This window comes from Oreochromis aureus, linkage group 7, assembly GCF_013358895.1.
Source record: "Oreochromis aureus strain Israel breed Guangdong linkage group 7, ZZ_aureus, whole genome shotgun sequence".
Taxonomy (NCBI): Eukaryota; Metazoa; Chordata; class Actinopteri; order Cichliformes; family Cichlidae; genus Oreochromis; species Oreochromis aureus.
The window spans coordinates 2039208-2058473 of record NC_052948.1 but is presented as its reverse complement, the minus strand read 5'-3'; the positions used below and the strand labels follow the sequence as shown (position 1 = coordinate 2058473).

Sequence of the window (19266 nt, the reverse complement as noted above, 5' to 3'; positions counted from 1 at the left end):
TTGTAGCCACAGCTGCCCTGGGGCAGACTGACTGCCATATCGCACCATCGGCCCCTCTGGCCAACACCAGTAGGCAGTAGGGTGAAGTGTCTTGCCCAAGGACACAACGACCAGGACAGACAGAGCTGGGGATCGAACCGGCAACCTTCCGGTTACAAGATGAGCTTCCCAACCCCCTGAACCACAGTCGGCCCCAAGGGAATATTATAACATATAATCATTATTATTAATATTAATAACACGAAAAATTATAATAATATTAAGACACAAGAACATTATGGATTTGTAAACCTAAGCAAACAACTAGTGAAACTCAAAAGCAAATAAAAAGTGAAACGCAAATAATATATACACTATATTATTAACAAATTATATTATTAATGAACATATCACTGGTTTAGTATCTGAAAAAGAATGAAAAGTATTAATGGACATTTAATTAACCAAGTCAATTAAGTTTTCCAACAAGAAAAGAAAAGAAAAGAAAAGAAAAGAAAAAGTGTGCAACCTAATCTGAAACCAGCACACAACTGGAGTAATATAAAGTAGAAGTTTGAGCAATCATTGAAAAACTGCAGGACAACTTTGGATAAATGTGTGCAAGATCAATGTAATCTACTTTCAAGGAGATACCATCATTCATCCAAAATGGGCGAAATACCAAATGTTGGAAAAATAGACTAAAACATCATCACCAGCACCAACGCTATGCTCACTTTTGTTGTTGGTTCTGTTATTGGTGAGACTTGAATACTGTCTGTTAGACGTGTTTATGCATCTGAACAAATACAAATTCTCTGTATTTATAGTAACAATGCAGTTATTAAAAGACGGGCGATCGTGGCTCAAGAGTTGCGTGTTCACCTTGTAATTGGAAGGTTGCCGGTTCGAGCCCCGGCTTGGACAGTCTCGGTCGTTGTGTCCTTGGGCAAGACACTTCACCCGTTGCCTACTGGTGGTGGTCAGAGGGCCCGGTGGCGCCAGTGTCCGGCAGCCTCGCCTCTCTCAGTGCGCCCCAGGGTGGCTGTGGCTACAATGTAGCTTGCCATCACCAGTGTGTGAATGTGTGTGTGAATGGGTGGATGACTGGTTGTGTAAAGTGCTTTGGGGTCCTTAGGGACTAGTAAAAGCGCTATACAAATACAGGCCATTTACCATTATGCAGCTCAACATTAATCAGTCCTAAAACCAGAAAATCCACAAAAGAGATTTTTTTTTCTGTTCCTATTTTTTTTACTCCACTTTTGATGAACCTTTTTCTAATAAATAAATAATTATGTTTAAAAAAGTTGTTGGATTTCTGAATGAAATGTTTTCTCGTGGTTGGAAGTCGTGTTTGTAGAGCTCATAAAAGCCTTATTACATTTTAAACGAGGACAAAATAATAAAATTGCGAAGAAAAAATTGGGGCTGGATGGGTTTTGTATACATTAGCTTTTTGGTGGAGAAATATATACAGTTATCTATTGACAGCTACTCGGAGTGCATGTCTTTAGGTTGATATTAGCCCTCTAATGCAGACGAGGAATGCTCAGTTAGGAGCGAAGGATCCATATTTTTTACCTCTAGCATTTAGATCAGGCAGTCCCATCATCAGATCTGTTCACAGCATTAAGGTGAAAAGTGCAAAAATGAACGTGGAATGAAAAGTACACCACGATCATCACAAGGTCAGTATTTTATGAGGCAGTAAACAAAGTAAAAAGTGTAAAAGTTGTCTTTACAGAGATGAGTAGATAGTAGTATTGATTAAAATGACAGACGAGGCTGACTAAGGGTATGAGGGTCGAGTGGCTCAGGTTGCTGTTTTTTGTCGTTGCAGTTATGATGTCAGTCAACTCATATTCATTCGTGAGGAGTAACAGCGGGTCAGCTCATCACTTGAGAGTTTGACATCTGATTTAGTTCAAGTGTGAAGGACCAGTCAGGTGATTAAGGCAATGACTTGGGAGAGCACACAGTAAATGTCACCTCTGCTGGGAATCAATAGCGCCTCGAGAATTCAGAGTGCATCGATAGATAGAGATGGAGACCGCTATACCAGATATTTGCTGAGGAGCGCCGGGCAGGAAGAGGTTGAGAGAAAGGCTGTGAAGGCTGTTAGAAGTGATGTGTGAGTATGTGTACATGGACTATCTGTATGTGAGGCTAAATGCAATCAGACACTGGAAGAAGGGAGATTGAGAGAGGCAAAGGAAAATGAAGGGAACACATTCCTGTCAGAGTCTGCGTCTTTCATGCATTCTAATGTCTTTATTATTGAGAATTATTTCACCTGTTTTTTTTTTTGTATTGATCCATAAAAACAAGTGCTGAAAAACGGTATCTTCCCAAAACTGGACTTTATTTCACCGCGTGTGCTTTTTTTCTTTTGTTTAAGGCAGCGGTGGGGAACCGCAGGCTTCAAGGGCCGGTGTCCTGCAGCTTTTAGATCTCACCCTGGGTCAACACACCTAAATCACATGATTAGTTCATTACCAGGCCTCTGGAGAACTTCAAGACATGGTGAGGAGGTCATTTAGCCATTTAAATCAGCTGTGTTGGATCAAGGACACATCTAAAACCTGCAGGACACCGGCCCTCGAGGCCTGGAGTTTCCCACCCCTGCTTTAAGGTATTGTTTTCTGTAAGCTGAATAGATCGAGGTAGAATAACTTTGTTGTATTGTTTATCTTTTGTGTCCATATGTACAGATCTGATATTGATCCAGAATTTGAAACAGCCACACCCATGTTAAAGAACGCTCGGCACATTTTACCACCTCTCTGCAATTATGGTGGACAGTTTGCACCCAATCCAGCTAGCACCATGACATTTCATCCAGCCACCGTCTTGTCTTACCCGTTCCACATTTCCCTTTTCCCCTCAATCTTGCAATGCGTCTGAATCCATCAAGGTAAATGTCAGTGAACACACCTCACTATAGGTCTGGCTGACCCATTCCAGACTGGCTACACATACAGCCCAAGATGAGCCAGAAAGCCAAGAGAGATAGAGAATCAATCAGGATGGGCCGTAGACACCTGCAGCTGGCAGGTTACCCAGGCATGGAGCGCCTGAGTCATGAAACCATCTGGTTCTTGGCCCACACTGCCGAACCCTGGTCACACCTGCTGGGCCTGTAAAACAACACTGGAGCAGTAAACACACAGCCACACCATAGACCGCGGGGCAGCCAAGCAAGCAGGGACAAAAGAAAAAAAACGGAAAAAGCACCTTTGCTGTTGGCTGGTTATTGTCACTGTGTGAATGCAAAATCAGGAGGGTAATAAAGGAGAAAGAAGCAGAAGGCAGAGGCAGAAATACAATACAATTATAAAGAAAAAGGCCAGTAGAGGCACACTAGAGGAACGGTACACAATACCAGAATACTGCTGGAGGTCTAAATGCTAAATTCACAAGCTAATTTCTCAAAGTTGATTGTGCCTTACAGTTGGTTGATAAACACTTTGATGGGAATTTGCTGTAATTAGTGCATATTTAATCTACTTGCACAGAGCAACAGGTTTAATTTCTTCATGAGCAACTAGGAATAGTTCAGCAGGCAGTTCCTGTCTGATGATATTCCCATTATACAGACGAGCCCGGCAGTCCTTTACAAAAGGTAGTTGTAGTGAAAATGACAAAAAATTGCAAGAGTTCAAAACAGCTGGACAGCTGTGTCACATGTTATCTTCTGTTGGTGTATAAAAGCTCACATGTGTCTCAGAGAAGTTGGAAGTTGCCATTTAGGTGGAGGTATGAGAAGTGAGTACTTGGTGAAAGTGTAAGAGAAGTTAATAGTAATGAAGCAGAAATGACAGAAGAAACTGGTTGTTTGCTAAATTTACTATCAATTTACTGTCAATTATTTCATCTCTCTGAATATGCTGGTAATATGTAACTGTCTGTGCTATCAAAGCAGCATAGAGTTTAAAATAAATGAACACATTTGCTGCATGTGTCCAAAGGAATTCAAAGTATGACTCGGCGAGTAAAGCAAGTTGTTTAGTTTTTATTCAGCTCAGCTCACATCCACAGCTCCACGGCTTGGAGCGCACAGAAGGCGTGCTTCCTCTGCACAGCATAATCTCCTGCCTCCAAGAGCAAAGGGCGACTGTAAATCGGCCCGGTGACTCATTCAGACTATGTGAAGACGCCGCGACCACTGCCAGCTGGCTACCAGTGTGTGTAACGAGGACTTCTCTTACTCTACGGAAGTAATTTGACTTTGAAACTTTCAGTGGTATGGTGCACTCAAGCAGACATGCCCTATTGCGATGCAAATCCAACATCCCCGGGGGGGTGTAGAGTTGCGTGGTACGTGAGCTGGTGTAACCCCAACAGTATCATTTCCTCACTGTCAGTCTGCTCAAATCCCCTTTCTAGTTGGCAAGCTTGTCAATACCTCCACCTCACACACCTCTCACTTCACCGCACAGGAACAGGGAGAGAGGTGTGAAGCGAGGAACTGACAAACAACAAGAGCGTCAGCTGCAGGCACCAGCTGCTATCCAGCAGAATTCATTTGAATGCACTTTATTTTTTCCCTGTTGGGATTTGGCATGTCAATCTGAGCACTTTCAGCTTTACCTAGATGGCATGTTCATTCACCTTGAAAGGGGTGCTTTGTGTAATAGCCTCAGTAGGTAAACTTGGAACGGATGGTTTTAAAAGTATATTACTGTCTCCTGTCTTTGTTTGTGTTTATTGTGTCTAAACAACAGCCAAAGCAAAGTCTGGCCAAAACCCTGGTGCCCGTGGCAGTGACAGATGGAAACCCAATGCAACAGAAACGCTGCCGAACCAAAAACGCTGCCACATCGACAGGGAGGTTACACCTCTTCGGGACCTGTCTGGAAGAGCCGAGTTCAAAATGGTGATGCTATCGCAATTTGTTCTCAAAGGCTGCAAATTGCAATACAATTCAAGTTTGAAAGCTGCTAATCAGCAGCTCGCTGCTAGGTACAAAGCTATCAGAGGCACCGGGGTGGACAGGAAGAGATAAAAAATATAAAAGTACATGGATGCAGATTCTTAACTCCTTTGTTATTATGCCGCCCGTGTCTACAGCTTTTATTGAGCGGTTACCCTGCTGTGGCTATTTGAGGTAAAGGACTAAGGCCTATGTTTGTCTCTACTTGTGGTTTATTTGCCATTATCTGTTTAAGTTTCTTCTCTAGTTGGCCTCTATTCATTAAAAGTCACAGGGGGCTGCTGATACCCTGCCTGGAAACACTCCTCCCTACACCCAGACCTGACCTGCACCTTCTGATTATGGATCAAGTGAAACAGCCTCATTCTTTAATGCTTTCTGATAAAACTCACTTGTTCCAAACTTCTGTTTACTCCTCTCACCTTCCTCTGTTTGATCGTTCGATCACAGAACATTCATGATTCAGTGAAAGGACTAAATGTTACAATCCCTGGTAATGCATTGCTTTAAATGGAGAAAATCTTGAGGGATGGCTGTTATGAGGAAAGGCAGCCTGGAAACTTTACCAGCAGGACACATCGTTGTGTGCCTCAACTTCACAGAGTGTTTCGGTCTTTTACCCAGGCTAATCTGCCTTTCTTTTCCCTTCCTTGGTTAGGTTTAGGGATTAGAGATCTGATCTAGATTATCATATTAAAATTTGGGACACATCGTCAGTAGTGGACCTTGGATTCATCGGGTGTTTGGGCCATTATTACTAATTACTAACTATAATTACTTATTATTACATTATTATTACACCTTCATCCAAGGAGGCCCTGCCAGGGCATTATCCGTGTTTTCCCCATTCTTTTACATAACCCACACATATATGATTCAGACATCTTACTGATCACAACTATCTTCAACAACCCACCGAGCTTAATCAGCACCTAAAAAACAACTTGTTTTGATTCCATTTCACCATCAGCACATCACCTGCCTGCATCCTCTCAGATACAGTCATTGTACAAGATTTGCAAATCTTATGAAGCCATATTTTATTCCCAATAGAACAGTGGTTCTTAACCTTGTTGGAGGTACCGAACCCCACCAGTTTCATATGCGCATTCACTGAACCCCTCTTCAGTGAAAAATAAAATGTGATTTTTTTCAAATTCAAGACATAGATATATTTTTTACTGGTGCACAAAATGAGCCGTGCATGTCACGGCGGAGGCTCTGCCGAACCCCTAGGGTTCGATCGAACCCAGGTTAAGAAACACTGCAATAGAACAAAGAAAACTACGATCATTCTGAATTCAGGGCCGTGTTTACAGCTGTGTAGCCAGAACTGACCCGACCAATGGCAGCAACACTGACTTTTGGGAGAAGAACATCGTCTCATTCTTGTGTGATATAGTATTGCAGCTGCAGCTGCTAATGCACCTGCATACCATTAGAGATGCAGGCTTTTGAACCGAGTGCTGATAACACGGCTCTCCTCTTTAGTCCCCAGAACAGTTTCCCACTTTGTCTCAGGAGAAGATGATTACAGTTCTGGATCATGTTCACATTTATTTGTATTAGCGTGTGGAGTCCCGCTTCCACCAGGGCGACACACGGAGTATGTGGCACGGACTACGCACTATTATGGACTACAAACCCAGGGACACTGCACCGATCAACGCCGACTCTGCATTCACCAATGAGCTGAACCAGTTCTACGCCCGTTTCGAGGTTAGCCAGGCGGCTAATGCCATCTACCGCTGGACTACCGAGGACAATGACGTCATCAACGAGAGACCGGTGACCAGCTTCGCGGAGCATGACGTCCGAGCGGCATTGAGGAGAGTGAACACAAGGAAAGCGGCGGGGCCAGACGGCATCACCGGCCGTCTGCTGCGCTGCTGTGCTGACCAGCTAGCAGGTGTGATCACTTACATCTTCAACGAGTCCCTGGCGAAGTCTGTGGTCCCCACATGCTTCAAAAGATCCACCATCATCCCTGTGCCCAAGAACAGCAAACCCTCATCCCTGAACGATTACCGGCCAGTTGCGCTGACCTCGGTAGTCATGAAGGTGTTTGAGAGGTTGCTGAAGAACATCATCTCCGCCTCCATCCCAGACTCCACAGATCCGCTCCAGTTCGCCTACCGACCCAACAGATCCACTGAAGACGCCATCGCCCATGTCCTGCACACCACCCTCAGCCACGTGGACAAGAAACAGGGTAACTATGTGAGAATGCTGTTTGTTGATTACAGTTCAGCATTTAACACAATAGTGCCCAGCAGACTGTTCACAAAGCTGAGGGACCTGGGACTCAACAGCCGTCTGTGTGCATGGGTGTTGGACTTCCTCACCGGCAGAACTCAGGTGGTGAGGGTGGGTGGGTGTGTCTCCGACAGCATCACCATCAACACAGGAGCACCACAGGGGTGTGTCCTCTCGCCACTGCTCTACTCCCTCTACACTTCTGACTGTGTGGCCACCCACGGCTCCAACACCATTGTGAAGTTTGCTGACGACACAGTGGTGTTGGGTGCCATCTCCAACAGCGATGAGGCGGCCTACATGGACGAAGTGAAGAATTTGGCATCATGGTGCCAGGACAACCACCTCCAGCTGAACGTCGGCAAGACCAAGGAACTGGTGGTGGACTTCAGAAGGAGTCAGCACAGAGACTACAAGCCCATTTTCATCAATGGACCTCCAGTGGAGAGGGTGCAGTCCTTCAAATATCTTGGTGTCCACATCTCCTCAGACCTGACATGGGCTGCCCACATTCAGGTCCAGACCAAAAAGGCTAGGCAGCGCCTGTATCACCTCCGACAACTAAGGAAGTTCAGGGTCTCTCCAAAGATCCTCAGGATCTTCTATACAGGCGCTGTGGAGAGCATCCTCACACAGAACATGAGAGCGTGGTTCGGGAACAGCTGTGTGAAGGACCAAAAAGCTCTCCAGAGAGTGATCCGTACAGCAGAACGCTGCTGCAGGATTGCTCTCCCCCACTTCAGGACACCTACACCAGGAGATGCCGGACTAGAGCAGCGCAGATACTGAAGGACCCGTCCCATCCTGGCAACAAACTGTTCCAACTTCTACAATCTGGTAGAAGGTTCCGCATCATCCGGGCAAGGACAGAGAGACTCAAGAAGAGCTTCTATCCTCAAGCCATCCGGACCCTAAACCAACCCCCCCCACACACACACACACACACACACGCCATCTCACATCATCTATAATTGACTGAGACTCTCCTCCAGACACTCAATTCCTTTAACTTCCTTTAACTTTAAATATGTTTATATTGTCCATTCTGTAAAATAGTCAGATGTCTATTCATATTAATGTACAGAATTCACCTGCTGCTGCTTCTACTGCACATTCACCCAATGTATATACTATATATATATATATTTATAATGTTATTCCTTCCCCCCCATGTTTTTGCACATGTCGAGGATCGTGTCAGGATACATTTCACTGTGTGTTATACTTGTATAACTATGCATGTGACAAATAAAGAACCTTGAACTTGATTATAGAGTTTAAACCTGCGTTTGCACCAATGTCAGCCTTGTCCCTTAAACATATATTTCTCCAGACTCTCTGAATCTTTTGATGACTTTATGCACTATCCATGATGAGATATTCAAAGCCTCTGCAATTTGATGTTAATGAACAATATTCTGAAATGATTCTATGATTTGTAGACGTGTTTTTGCAGATTAGTGAACCTCTCTGGTCAGTCTTTACTACTGTCTTTACTACTACTATCTTCCTCTCTAAGATGCTCTTTTTATACCCACTCATGTTACTGACTATTGTGTTAACCTAATTAGCTGCAAAATGTTCCTCCGCCTGTTTCTTTTAGTGTCACTTTTCGAGCCTTTTGTTGCCCCCATCCCAAATGCTCTGTAACATGTTGCTGTCATCAAAATCAAAAATGAGCTAATATCGTTTTCATGAAACATTCAAATGTCCCAGTTTAAGCATTTCATATCTTTTCTATGTTCTATTGTGAATACAACGTAGGTTTATTGAATTCAGTGTCTCTGCCTCTTTTAGAATCAGGTTTGTAAAGCCGTATGCACCGGTGGGAAAAACATAGTACATAGTTTTGCATTTCAGCTGTGCTTAATGATTCGCTCCCTCTTGTTGTTCTTCTCTGTGTTTCATGCTCAGCTGTTAACTCTTGTCCTCTTTCTTCCTTCTCTCTACATTTGTTTCTGTGTGGTTTTGTCCAAAAGTCACTCGGGCCACTGTTACTGTCAAGCAGAGATAGGGACAGTCTTTGTAATGCTGACAGGCAGAGCTTTCCCTCTCCATCCCTCAGCGGAGCTCGAATATGTACGCATGCTTCCATAGAGCTAAAAAGCAGCGTTGCAATATGCTGAAATGTTGTGGATACTTTGTCAAGTAGTGTCAGAAGGTCCCACTCGCTTCAGCTTTGTAAACACAAGGCAAACAGATGCAAAGTGACCGACTTAGGTGCACTAACAGACAGCTAGAACAGCAACCAACTCGTGCAATGGCGTCAGGATTACACTGCACGTCATGGAGGTGTCACTTTATTCTAGGCTGAGAATGGTGTTACTCCATATAAACACAAATTAATGTTCTCTTATGCGCTTTAGAAACTAGTGATGCTTCAGTAAAAAAAACTCAATTTTGGGTACAGAATCACTTCACACAAATAAGAACACACACAGCAGATATGTGTGATTATCTATTTTTCATTTAAGTGTTAGGAAAACTTGTCAGCGGTGCAATTTACTGTAACCTGCGTCAATCCAAACTCAAGGAGAGGCACCGTTTTCTAAAAAAAAATTTAACCCAGCAGGTTCACGCAGAGTTGAAGGATTACTTTGAGCGAAAACTGTATTTTTTTATGTGTCGTTTGACATAACAGGGACTGAATCGAAAAAAAGGAAAATGTAAACATGCATATTTACAAATACAGAAATATACACACAGAAAAGTGTTTGTGTTTGAGCTTCTGGAATGATATTCTTTGATTATTGTTTGTTCATGTTTTTGTGTTTCTTTAGTTCTCAGTGATCTTAGTGTTACCTCAGCCTGTGTTTAGTCTCTGTGTTTGTTCATCTCCTATGTCCTCCCAGTCAGTCATGTCTCCCAGTCAGTCATGTCTCCCAGTCAGTCATGTCTCCCAGTCACTGTTCTGTTTCTGTGCCTCTCCTGTGTTCCTGGTGTCTCTAGTGAAGGTTTCGTTTTCATGTTCTCCTCATTTAGTCTCCATGCTTTGTGCGCTTGGTTCTGAGTCCGTCACGTTTCCACGTCTCAGTGTCAAGTCTGCTTATGTCTCATACTTCCTGTTTTATTTTGATAGTCCTTGTCCTACGTCAGTGTATGTAGTTTTACTTCCCCCTGTCTCTTTATGTCTGATTAGTCCCAGCTGTGTTTCCACCTGTTCCCCCTCCTCTCGTTATCCTGCCTCTGTATTTTAATCTCAGTCTTCCCCTGCTTGTTGTCCATCGTACTATCAAACCTTCCCATGTGCTCCCAGTGTTTCCGAGTTCTCTGTTCCCAGTTTAGTTCCCTATTTTGAGTTTCATGTTTCTAGTTTCTTGTTTTGTTTTCTGTATTAGTATCAGCGCTGCCATTTTGAGTTTACTCCCCGTGTACGAGTCCTGTGTTTGGGTCCTGCGTCCTGCCTGCCACGGCAAACCTGACAGTACCTGCATCATTTCACATTATACACTAAATATTATCAGCTTTCTGGTCTTGCATCAGTCTAGCTTCATTATCAGCAGTAAATAACAGTGCTACCCATTGTGCTTTATAAAGCAGATATGGCTAAGACAGGCAATTTAAGCACGAGATTATATTCAGAGTAAAAACTCTAAAGCCGAATGGCCCAGGAAGCTTTTTCTCTTTTTAACCCTTCATCACCCATGTTGTAATTCTGGGTGTAAAATTAACTCATTCCCATATTTCAGGGACGATTAGAATTTTCTGTCTGGCACTAAATGGTTGAGGAGTTCCAGTACTGTGAAGACTGCAGGTAGAGCTGATTCTCTCTGTCAGACAGCACTACCTCGTCAATGCTTTGTGCTACCGCGATGCACCAAATATCCCCGTAAAGCTCATCTTCTCTTCTTTACGAAACTGTTTGACTTCTGTCTCCAGCACAAGTTAACAACTGTGACCATTTAAAGAAGACCTGCAAAGTGGGACTGCTGCTGGCTGCTGGTTAAAAAAATATGGTTAAAATACATTCAAATACTCTGGGATTCATACAATAATGGACAACGTGCTTTCAAAAATGTCATTTAAAAACATTTCCTACACAGTAGTGGAATCTGATTCTTCTGATGAAATGTCAGTGAAGAAGTCCTTACCTGATTTAAGAGAATATAGAAAAATGCATTATGAAGCTCAAATGTATACGCAATCCCATTTGACCCTGACAAAAGTGCACTAAAACAGAGGAATCATATTCCAGGCTGTTTCCCAGCTGTGGGCCCACACTCAGCTCTGATGAAGAAAAGCCTACATTATTCTCAATAAGCCAACTATATCTGTCTCCACTACCCTTAGAAGACATAAAATAATATGGATAAATATGCTACACAGGGACTCAAGCAGGTCTATGCATTGGTGTTGACATCACAATTTTCACTCCTGTGACAAAAATACATATTTGACTCGACACCACGGCCACTGTGTGCAGAAAGAGGAGAAATATTGTCTTATGTGTACAGTCTGTCTTGGACACTAATGTTACAAATAAACTACGTATAAAATCACCATATTAACTAGTCTCTAAATATTTATTTGATATTAATTAATTTATTTTACAGTGAGTGTGCATATCAATAGCTGTAGCACAGAATGAGTGTGTGAGCTTTGATGATGTAGGGCCACAGTCATCTTTAACCACTTTGACTCTCGGCTCCTTTTCTCAAAGAGTGAAGGAGACAGGGAAGCAAACGCGCAGAGCAAAGCCAGTCCACCCAGTGCTGATGTCATCAGGAAGAGCTGGCAGGTATTGTCACTAATCCGCAGCCATTGATCTCATCCTCAAAGACAACAAGAACTGCTCTTTGTTTCTCCCTCGCTGTGTTTTTGTCTTTCAACTGCGAGTGTATAAGTGATTTGTTCCATTTGACCACACTAACCATGAAAGATCAGTGGCATGACTTTGATTCTGACTTGGGTAAGAAAGGCAACTGATCACAAGCACATCACATGACGTTAAAAAGCCTACAGCTTTTTTATTTTATATGACCATTGCTGTCTTTGGCAAAACAAGAGTAAGATTTCTTTCCTGTCAGCACACAAAGTCTGAAGCTAACTGAGCGCACAGTTTTGATAACTGATGTCTGTGTGGACTGTTCATACTCTCCTGTCCTGAAATGCCCCCCGTCTCAGTCCCTGATGCTCTCCACTGTGAAGCTCAAAAGTTTCCTGTAACAAAGTAACAACACAAAGATTTATTGAAATTTAATGTAACTTTGTTTCTGATTTTTCTTTGTTATCAAACAGATCATTTATTATTCCTTTTCCTTTCAAAAAGTACATGTAAACACGAGAGACAGACAAAAACGTTTGACTCTATTCTTTCACACTAACCATTTTACACTCACACTGATGACTAGCTTTTGTAGTGTAGGCTTCCAGGTGTGACATTTTTAGATACCACAGCATTTCACAAATGCTTTTTAAAATCTTTTTAGGCTCGAGGAGGTTGACTAAAATAGGTGGTCGATCCACTAACCATCCCAGCCCCTCCCAGCGGTGGTAATCACCATAGCAACCAGTAATTCATCATTTCAAAGAATGCTTAAAGTCCCTTTTTCATCCATAATGTCCACGATGGCGTCACAGAATATATCAAACAGCAGCACTGCCACATCCAAGAAAAAAAAGAAGACACGGGTTTGTAAATGATTAGACTGCAATTTATGTTGTTAAAATATTTTAATAATCTGTGTGATTATGTCACCATGTTGGCAGCATTTTTCCTCCACCGTAAAGGACATGACCGTATCCTTTAGTATTCCCACCAGAGCCTGGTACGTGTTTACAGAGCGTGTATTCGCTGCTAAAAGGTTCCGAGGTTTTAAGTGTCCTTCATTTTCTCCGTTTTTAATGAATAATCCATAAGTATTTGATTTAATGATAACTCTGAACTTTTCAGAATTTGCCTTCTGCTGATGGCAGGACTATGCCAATAAATACGGCTAAGCATTAATGAATGCCACAGTTCTGCAAATTGAACTCCAACAAGAGAGGGGGGAAGCTTCCATGGAGTGTCGCCCACTCATCTTCCAATTTGTCGCTGAATAAGTTGTACCAACGCAGTATGATGAATGGAAAACCATTTAAATATTCATGTTCAGCATAATATGTTGCATTACTTTGCCCTTTTGTCCTAATACGCACACAACAAGTATAAATATTTCTCTATGAATTGAAGATGGTAATGTTTGCGTAATCGTATCTTGTCTGTTTTCCAGAGGTCGGCGTAGAAAATTATTATTTTGTCCTTTTTTGTAATCTTGGACTATCATTCCATTGATTTTATATGATCCTTCTTTTCTTTCTTCTATCTCCGTGTAATGTACCTGATAACCATGACGATCTCCCTCTGGACTTCAACTTTAAATGTTTATCTGACTGTGCCTGTATTAACACTCAAATAACACTAAAGTATAGTTATGTGTCTGCAAGTTTTTAGTAAAGAAACAAAGCAATAAATATAAGAGCAGTCCTCTGCCCACTTACACAGTACTAAATATTGAATATTTTAGATATGCTGCAGTGCGCTGCGTTGAAATAATTGTACCAAAGCAGTAAATGTTTCCTCAGCCCGCTCCCACCTCGCTGACCTTCCCAGTGTCTCTGGCCCTGAGATGGGATGTTAATGCCGGTGTCTGGATGGCTGCCATACTGCAGCTTATGCTCTAATGGATTGATAAAAAAGCTCTGAGCACAGAATCAATCATAATATAAACCTGAAGTGAAGCTTGTTAAACTCTGAGGAAAGTTCCTCTACTCTAATGCCCCTAATCTTCAGCAATTTGCTGTCCAACAGAAGGATTGCAGTTGTTACCTTCCTCCTGCCATGCATTCAGAGGCCACAATCATTTCAGGTGATGGACCTGAGGTGACTCTAAGGGAAATGGGGAATTTGTGCTGAGGTCTCTATGTGTCTGTGGATTTATCTTTGCGTGTCCTCATCTTTCTGCCATCTTGCCTAAACTAAGTCAGTGCATGGGCACTGGTGAGAACGCTAACCATAAAGCAAAGGAGGTATCGGCACAGCGTCTCAGTAGTTCCTACAGGACTGCACAGCTCTGGTCAGAGACCTCTGATAATGCAATCTGCCGGAGCCACTCTTCCAGTTCGGGGGTTATAGCACCTAATGCTATTATTAACACTTTTTCCTTCAGTATTTTTGGATGTTCTGGTGCTCCTTCTTTCTGATGTTGTTCTTTCTGCCATGATCACAGCCTCTGCATTATCATTTACTCCAACCTTTTCTAGTGCCTGCGAGTATTTCCTAATATCAGCTGCTGGATAGTGCTTCTAGTAAAGGTCCCCAAGCCAGCCGACAATGCTAGCCAAGCCTACCTTGGAACATGAGCGAGAGACCTATATCTAAGCTTAAACTTGGACCCACCATACAAGGTCTGCAATATACTCATGAAAAAAATCAACTAAGAATATGGACCTGAACATCATATTTGCTAGCTTGGATACACGTTTGAGTTCATAACTGCTTCATTTCTTCATCCCACAGTTGCTGCAGATTTATAATGCAAATCTCCCATCCAGCCACATGCTAAAGATACTCGACAGGGTTGATATGGTGCCTGTGGTATCAGTGATGTGAATTGGTTCAGAAGGTCATTCTCTATACGGATTAGTGATGCCTCTTCTTCTTACGCTCCTCTCTCTGTGGGCTGGGTTGGGTGTAGCATGTAATAAGGGGAAGTGTTACTGTAATTACATTATGTTTTTCTGCACTAAATGTAGTAATTGCATTACTAAATTATGTTAACTGCATTACAGCGGGTCTTCAGCTATCAATGCACCGGACAAAGAGAAAGAAAAAAACAAACATGCTTTATTTTCTTCCTGCATGCTTCGCTACAATCAGCTGATTTGAGTTCAAGTGTGAGGAGCAAAATGGTAGTGCAGTACAGTGATGCAGCTTCTCAGGAGTCGAGATATGGACTTTACTCTTAGTTTTATTGTGCAAAAGGACAAGAGTGCGATGGTAAAGTGGAAACTGCACCCAGGACACAAACAACCACCTTATACTGCACAGACAGCATGCTAACAGGTCGCTGACCTCAACCCAGCAGCCAGAACGCCCCCCTTTAAGGACACTGCGAAGTCTTGTTGGTTTCCTCTTTGCATTGTGTCGTCAGTTTTGTGTTCCTAACAAATAAATCATTAAATAAAATAAGAGACATCATATGTGTGTCCATGTATGATTGTAGGTGGTGTAGAAGGTTTTTATAGTTACCTGGTAATTTCAGATCATTTTATGGAGTAACAAGAAAGAATGTAACTATTCATGTAACACATTACCTACTCTGGTGAGTAATCACACACACTGCATTACTTTGAAGAAAAGTAACAAGTAACCTGTTTTTCTGTTGTTCTTGAGTAACCGACCCTGGTTACCGCTCGAACACACCCTTCAGAGGCATGATTGAGATTATAGATAATCATCTTATCATTGTTCAACACTTTGTTCCGAAAAGTGCTTTATGAATAGAAATAAAGTACTTACAGTCTGTTTTAGAACACCTATTTAACTCCCTTAAATACTGTTAAAAAACATGCATCCATTTGAAAATGTAAAGAGTGAAGAACAGCCACATGGTCATGCTGAGCTAAGACTGAAGTAAGCCTTCAGTTTCAGATAGAAGGGGAAGGAAGGGGGAGGGTTAAACATTCAGCAACATTTCCATGGGTCAGACACTATTTTATTGCTCGACAATAAATCTGATTTAATATCTATTGTGCTGCAGGTCCTGCATGGATGCGAGTCAGTACAGAGAGTGAAAGAAAAGAAAATGAGGAAAGGAGGCAGGCACAACTCAGTGATATAAATAAAAAGTGAAAGGAGAGGAAGCAGAACGGATATTGGGGCATTGTTATATTAAATCAGAATAATAAAGCTGTACATTCACAAACAGCATCTAATAGAGACATCCAGGAGCCAAAGAGCCGCACTTCCCGAGCCGATGGTATTGCAGTTTTCAGTGATGCTGACACAAGGACACAGCTGCAAAAGCCAGTTTTAATCAACACAGCCATGTAACCCCGACTCGCAGAGCAAAGTGGCTCATGCCGTAAAAAGCCGCTCTGCTTCTGCAGATCCAGATGCCCAAAGTGTCGTGTGAAATAACAAGCTACTAGTTTACTGCTATAGTGGTGTCAAACACCCTAAAGACGGCTTATCAAAGAGTACGACACAGTTTGGATGCTGCCCATGCTAATCGATGCCATTCAGTTGGATCATGCTGCTTTAGACCATATATCCCGACCTCTGTAACCCACCGTGTAGAAGATTTACTAGTATCTGATGCACAGCAATAACCTCATTGTGTTTTTGAAGAGAGTACGGGGAGACATTAACAGCTGGCATTAGCGCCTATCACACAACACAAATACAGTATTATGTCTTAGATCACGGCAGGCGTGCATTAGCACTTTGTCCAAAGTTCAGGGCTTCATCCAACAGTTGTTACAGTTTGGACTGTGTAGATGTTTAATGTTGGGCCAAAAGCACCACTCCTCGTTACGATGACTTTGGAAGCGTTATGATTGATGGCATGCACATTTCTGTCAAACCAATTTGCTACAGAAGGCAAAATATAATTTTTAGCAGATATTCTAGCAGGATTCATAAAGAAATGTGGTCGTGTTTGTTTGGAGCTGGATTTGTGTCTGTAGGTAAATATGAAGTTCTGATCTCGGTCAATTTAAGAGTAAATGTGATGACCACAGTTACATATAAGTCACATGGGAATATGATCCCAAACTACGTCCTCACACCTCATTTAGTTGTCCAAATAGATATGTGTATTTGCGACCAGCTATTTTGCTGATGTCATCTATTGTTTGATAAGCTTTCACTATTTGGAGAGACTTACAGACTCAGTATTACTGAAGCTTTTCAAGCAGAAGCCTCATTAAGTGATTTCTTTGCTTGGTTTGGTTGTTTTTGCCCTGCAGAATGTTGCTTGGGGAATATTCTGGGTATTTTTTAGAACCTTGGCTACAGCCCTGGCTGAATTTAGCAGTGAAACAATAGAAATCCCATTTTTAGAAGGCTGACTGTAAAGGTTTAAGTGCTGCTGTGTAATGAAATTCTCTCTGAAACAATTGCTGGAATAAGTTAGCTGTCTAACACCAGCAGTCTCCATAATTAAGCTTATGTGGATGTCGTCAAAGACGTTTAATATTCACTTACTGCCTGAATCTTTTAGAGGTCCTCTGCTTGGAACGTTATAGGAGCAGAGGCCATCCAAGTATGAGCTTTCACTCTAAAACGAACGGCGTACAGTATCAGCGCGTGATAATGCGTGTTCCGACAGTTGCTATACATCAGGACTGTGATCGATACTTGAAAGAAAAACTTGCGCCCTGCCTCTCGTTTGTATTCCATCGTAGTGCACCACCAGCGCCTGATCACTCGTCTGCCTTTGCTCATTATGGCCACTCAGATGGATACTGTACATCTGCCAGCCCTTGTCATTATGGATAAAAATGTCACTTCCCGAGAAACCTCTCCCCCGTTTCTGTGACAGCAGAGTATCAGCGCTTGACTGCATGTCCCTTTCTCATTATGGCCACTCATACAGAGTTACATCAGCTGGCCAGCATCCAGCTCGTCAGCTCTATTTGTGATTAAATGACACGTTGCAGATGTGAGGTCAGTGCACAGTGAGATAGCTGCCACTTGTAAATGTCTGTTAGTACACACAGGTCAATGGGTACATTGTCAAGTGTGACTCACTTGATTTATACCAGCGGTTCACTTTGTAAGGTTTATAAATTGAGACTAACAAATGGTGCCCGAGGCTTTTAAATTTGGTTAACACATCTAGAAATGAATCTTGATAGACTCGCACGTACTAAAGAAGAGCTCCTTGAACACTGAGGGTGGGAATCTTCAGTAATCTGCCGATCCATATGGATTCGATCTATCATGCTCGATTCAGTTCATTTATTCGTAGAGAAAAATAAGGACACTATGCTTTGCATACCTCAGCTCGCTGTGCACCAAACTAAACAGTTTGTGACGAGAGTCACAAAAAAAGCTGAAAATGTATCCAGCTGTTTTGCTTTTTGCTTTTTCCAGTAATGGTTTCCTGTTATTTTGTAATCACAACTCCAAAATAAAAGTATTATTTCGTGACAAAATCAGTGGATAAAGGATTTTGGTAAAGAAAAAGTAATTCTACTTGAGTAGGTGGTGGGGTGCAGGAGTGGTGGACTTTTCCGTTGCAGACAGGGGGAAGGTCGTTACCTTAAAAACACGATGCCTGCAGGAATCGTACTAAACTATGGGCTCAGAGGTGGTTAGGTTTAGTCATGCTAAAGTGCTGTAGTGTGTGTTAGTTCACTCATTTCCACTGTTTGTGCAGGAGCACAGGTTTTATCTGTGAAGTAATGATGTAGTACCAAATATAAGGTTCTGATAAAGCATCATCGTCATTAAACGCAGCTGCTGTGTTTACAGAGAAAGATAAGAAATTCCAGTCTTTTGCATTTTCTTCAGCTGAACCTTGTGGACACAGTATTAGAGATGTGTTCAGGTTATTCTAGAAATAAGAACAAAATGTTCTGAAATATTTGCCACAGGCACAATGCTACATATTCTTTTATTGTTTGTTTGTTTTTTGAGAAAGCCATTACATCTGAAGAAAGAACAACGTTCTCCTTGATTCTGTTTTAATCTGCAGGTGGTGGGAAAAGCTGCTATCTAATTATCAGTGTGTGTCCTTATTTACATGTTGGTGGAGTTTTAGAGAAAACAATTATACAGTCAGGTTTACATGTAATAAGAGTTGCTAGTACATGCAGTTTATCTCTCCAGCCCTCTCAAAGCTTCCAAATATAGCCTGCGTTGTTTACTCTTGTGCTATTCTGGAGCCTCTGAGTAGCTGACGTTATTACACTTGAGGTTAAATCTCAGACTTCACTGGAATAATTACAGTCAATATGTCAAATTGATCCTGGTCAGTCATGTAGCTCACTTTACAGCACTGTGGAGGAGCTTTTGTGTTCGAGGGCAGTATTGCTTTTCATGTGTGCGTGCGTACGAGAGGCACAGGTCTGTTAGCGCGCTCGCTCGTGCACACCAAGATGCTATG

General features: G+C 42.3%; 1 protein-coding gene across 3 annotated transcripts in view; it reads right to left on the bottom strand.

Moving 5' to 3' along the window:
* The window catches only part of cdh13 (cadherin 13, H-cadherin (heart)), a 384225-nt gene that overhangs the window by 284775 nt on the left and 80184 nt on the right, over positions 1 to 19266 (bottom strand). For 2 of the 3 annotated variants that reach the window (XM_039614251.1, XM_039614252.1), the window contains exon 2: positions 12266 to 12331. The exons of the other annotated variant lie outside the window; for it this stretch is intronic. In XM_039614251.1, coding sequence (XP_039470185.1) covers positions 12266 to 12331 — 66 coding nt within the window. The remainder of the gene's footprint in view (positions 1 to 12265; positions 12332 to 19266) is intronic. 3 annotated transcript variants of the gene reach the window in all.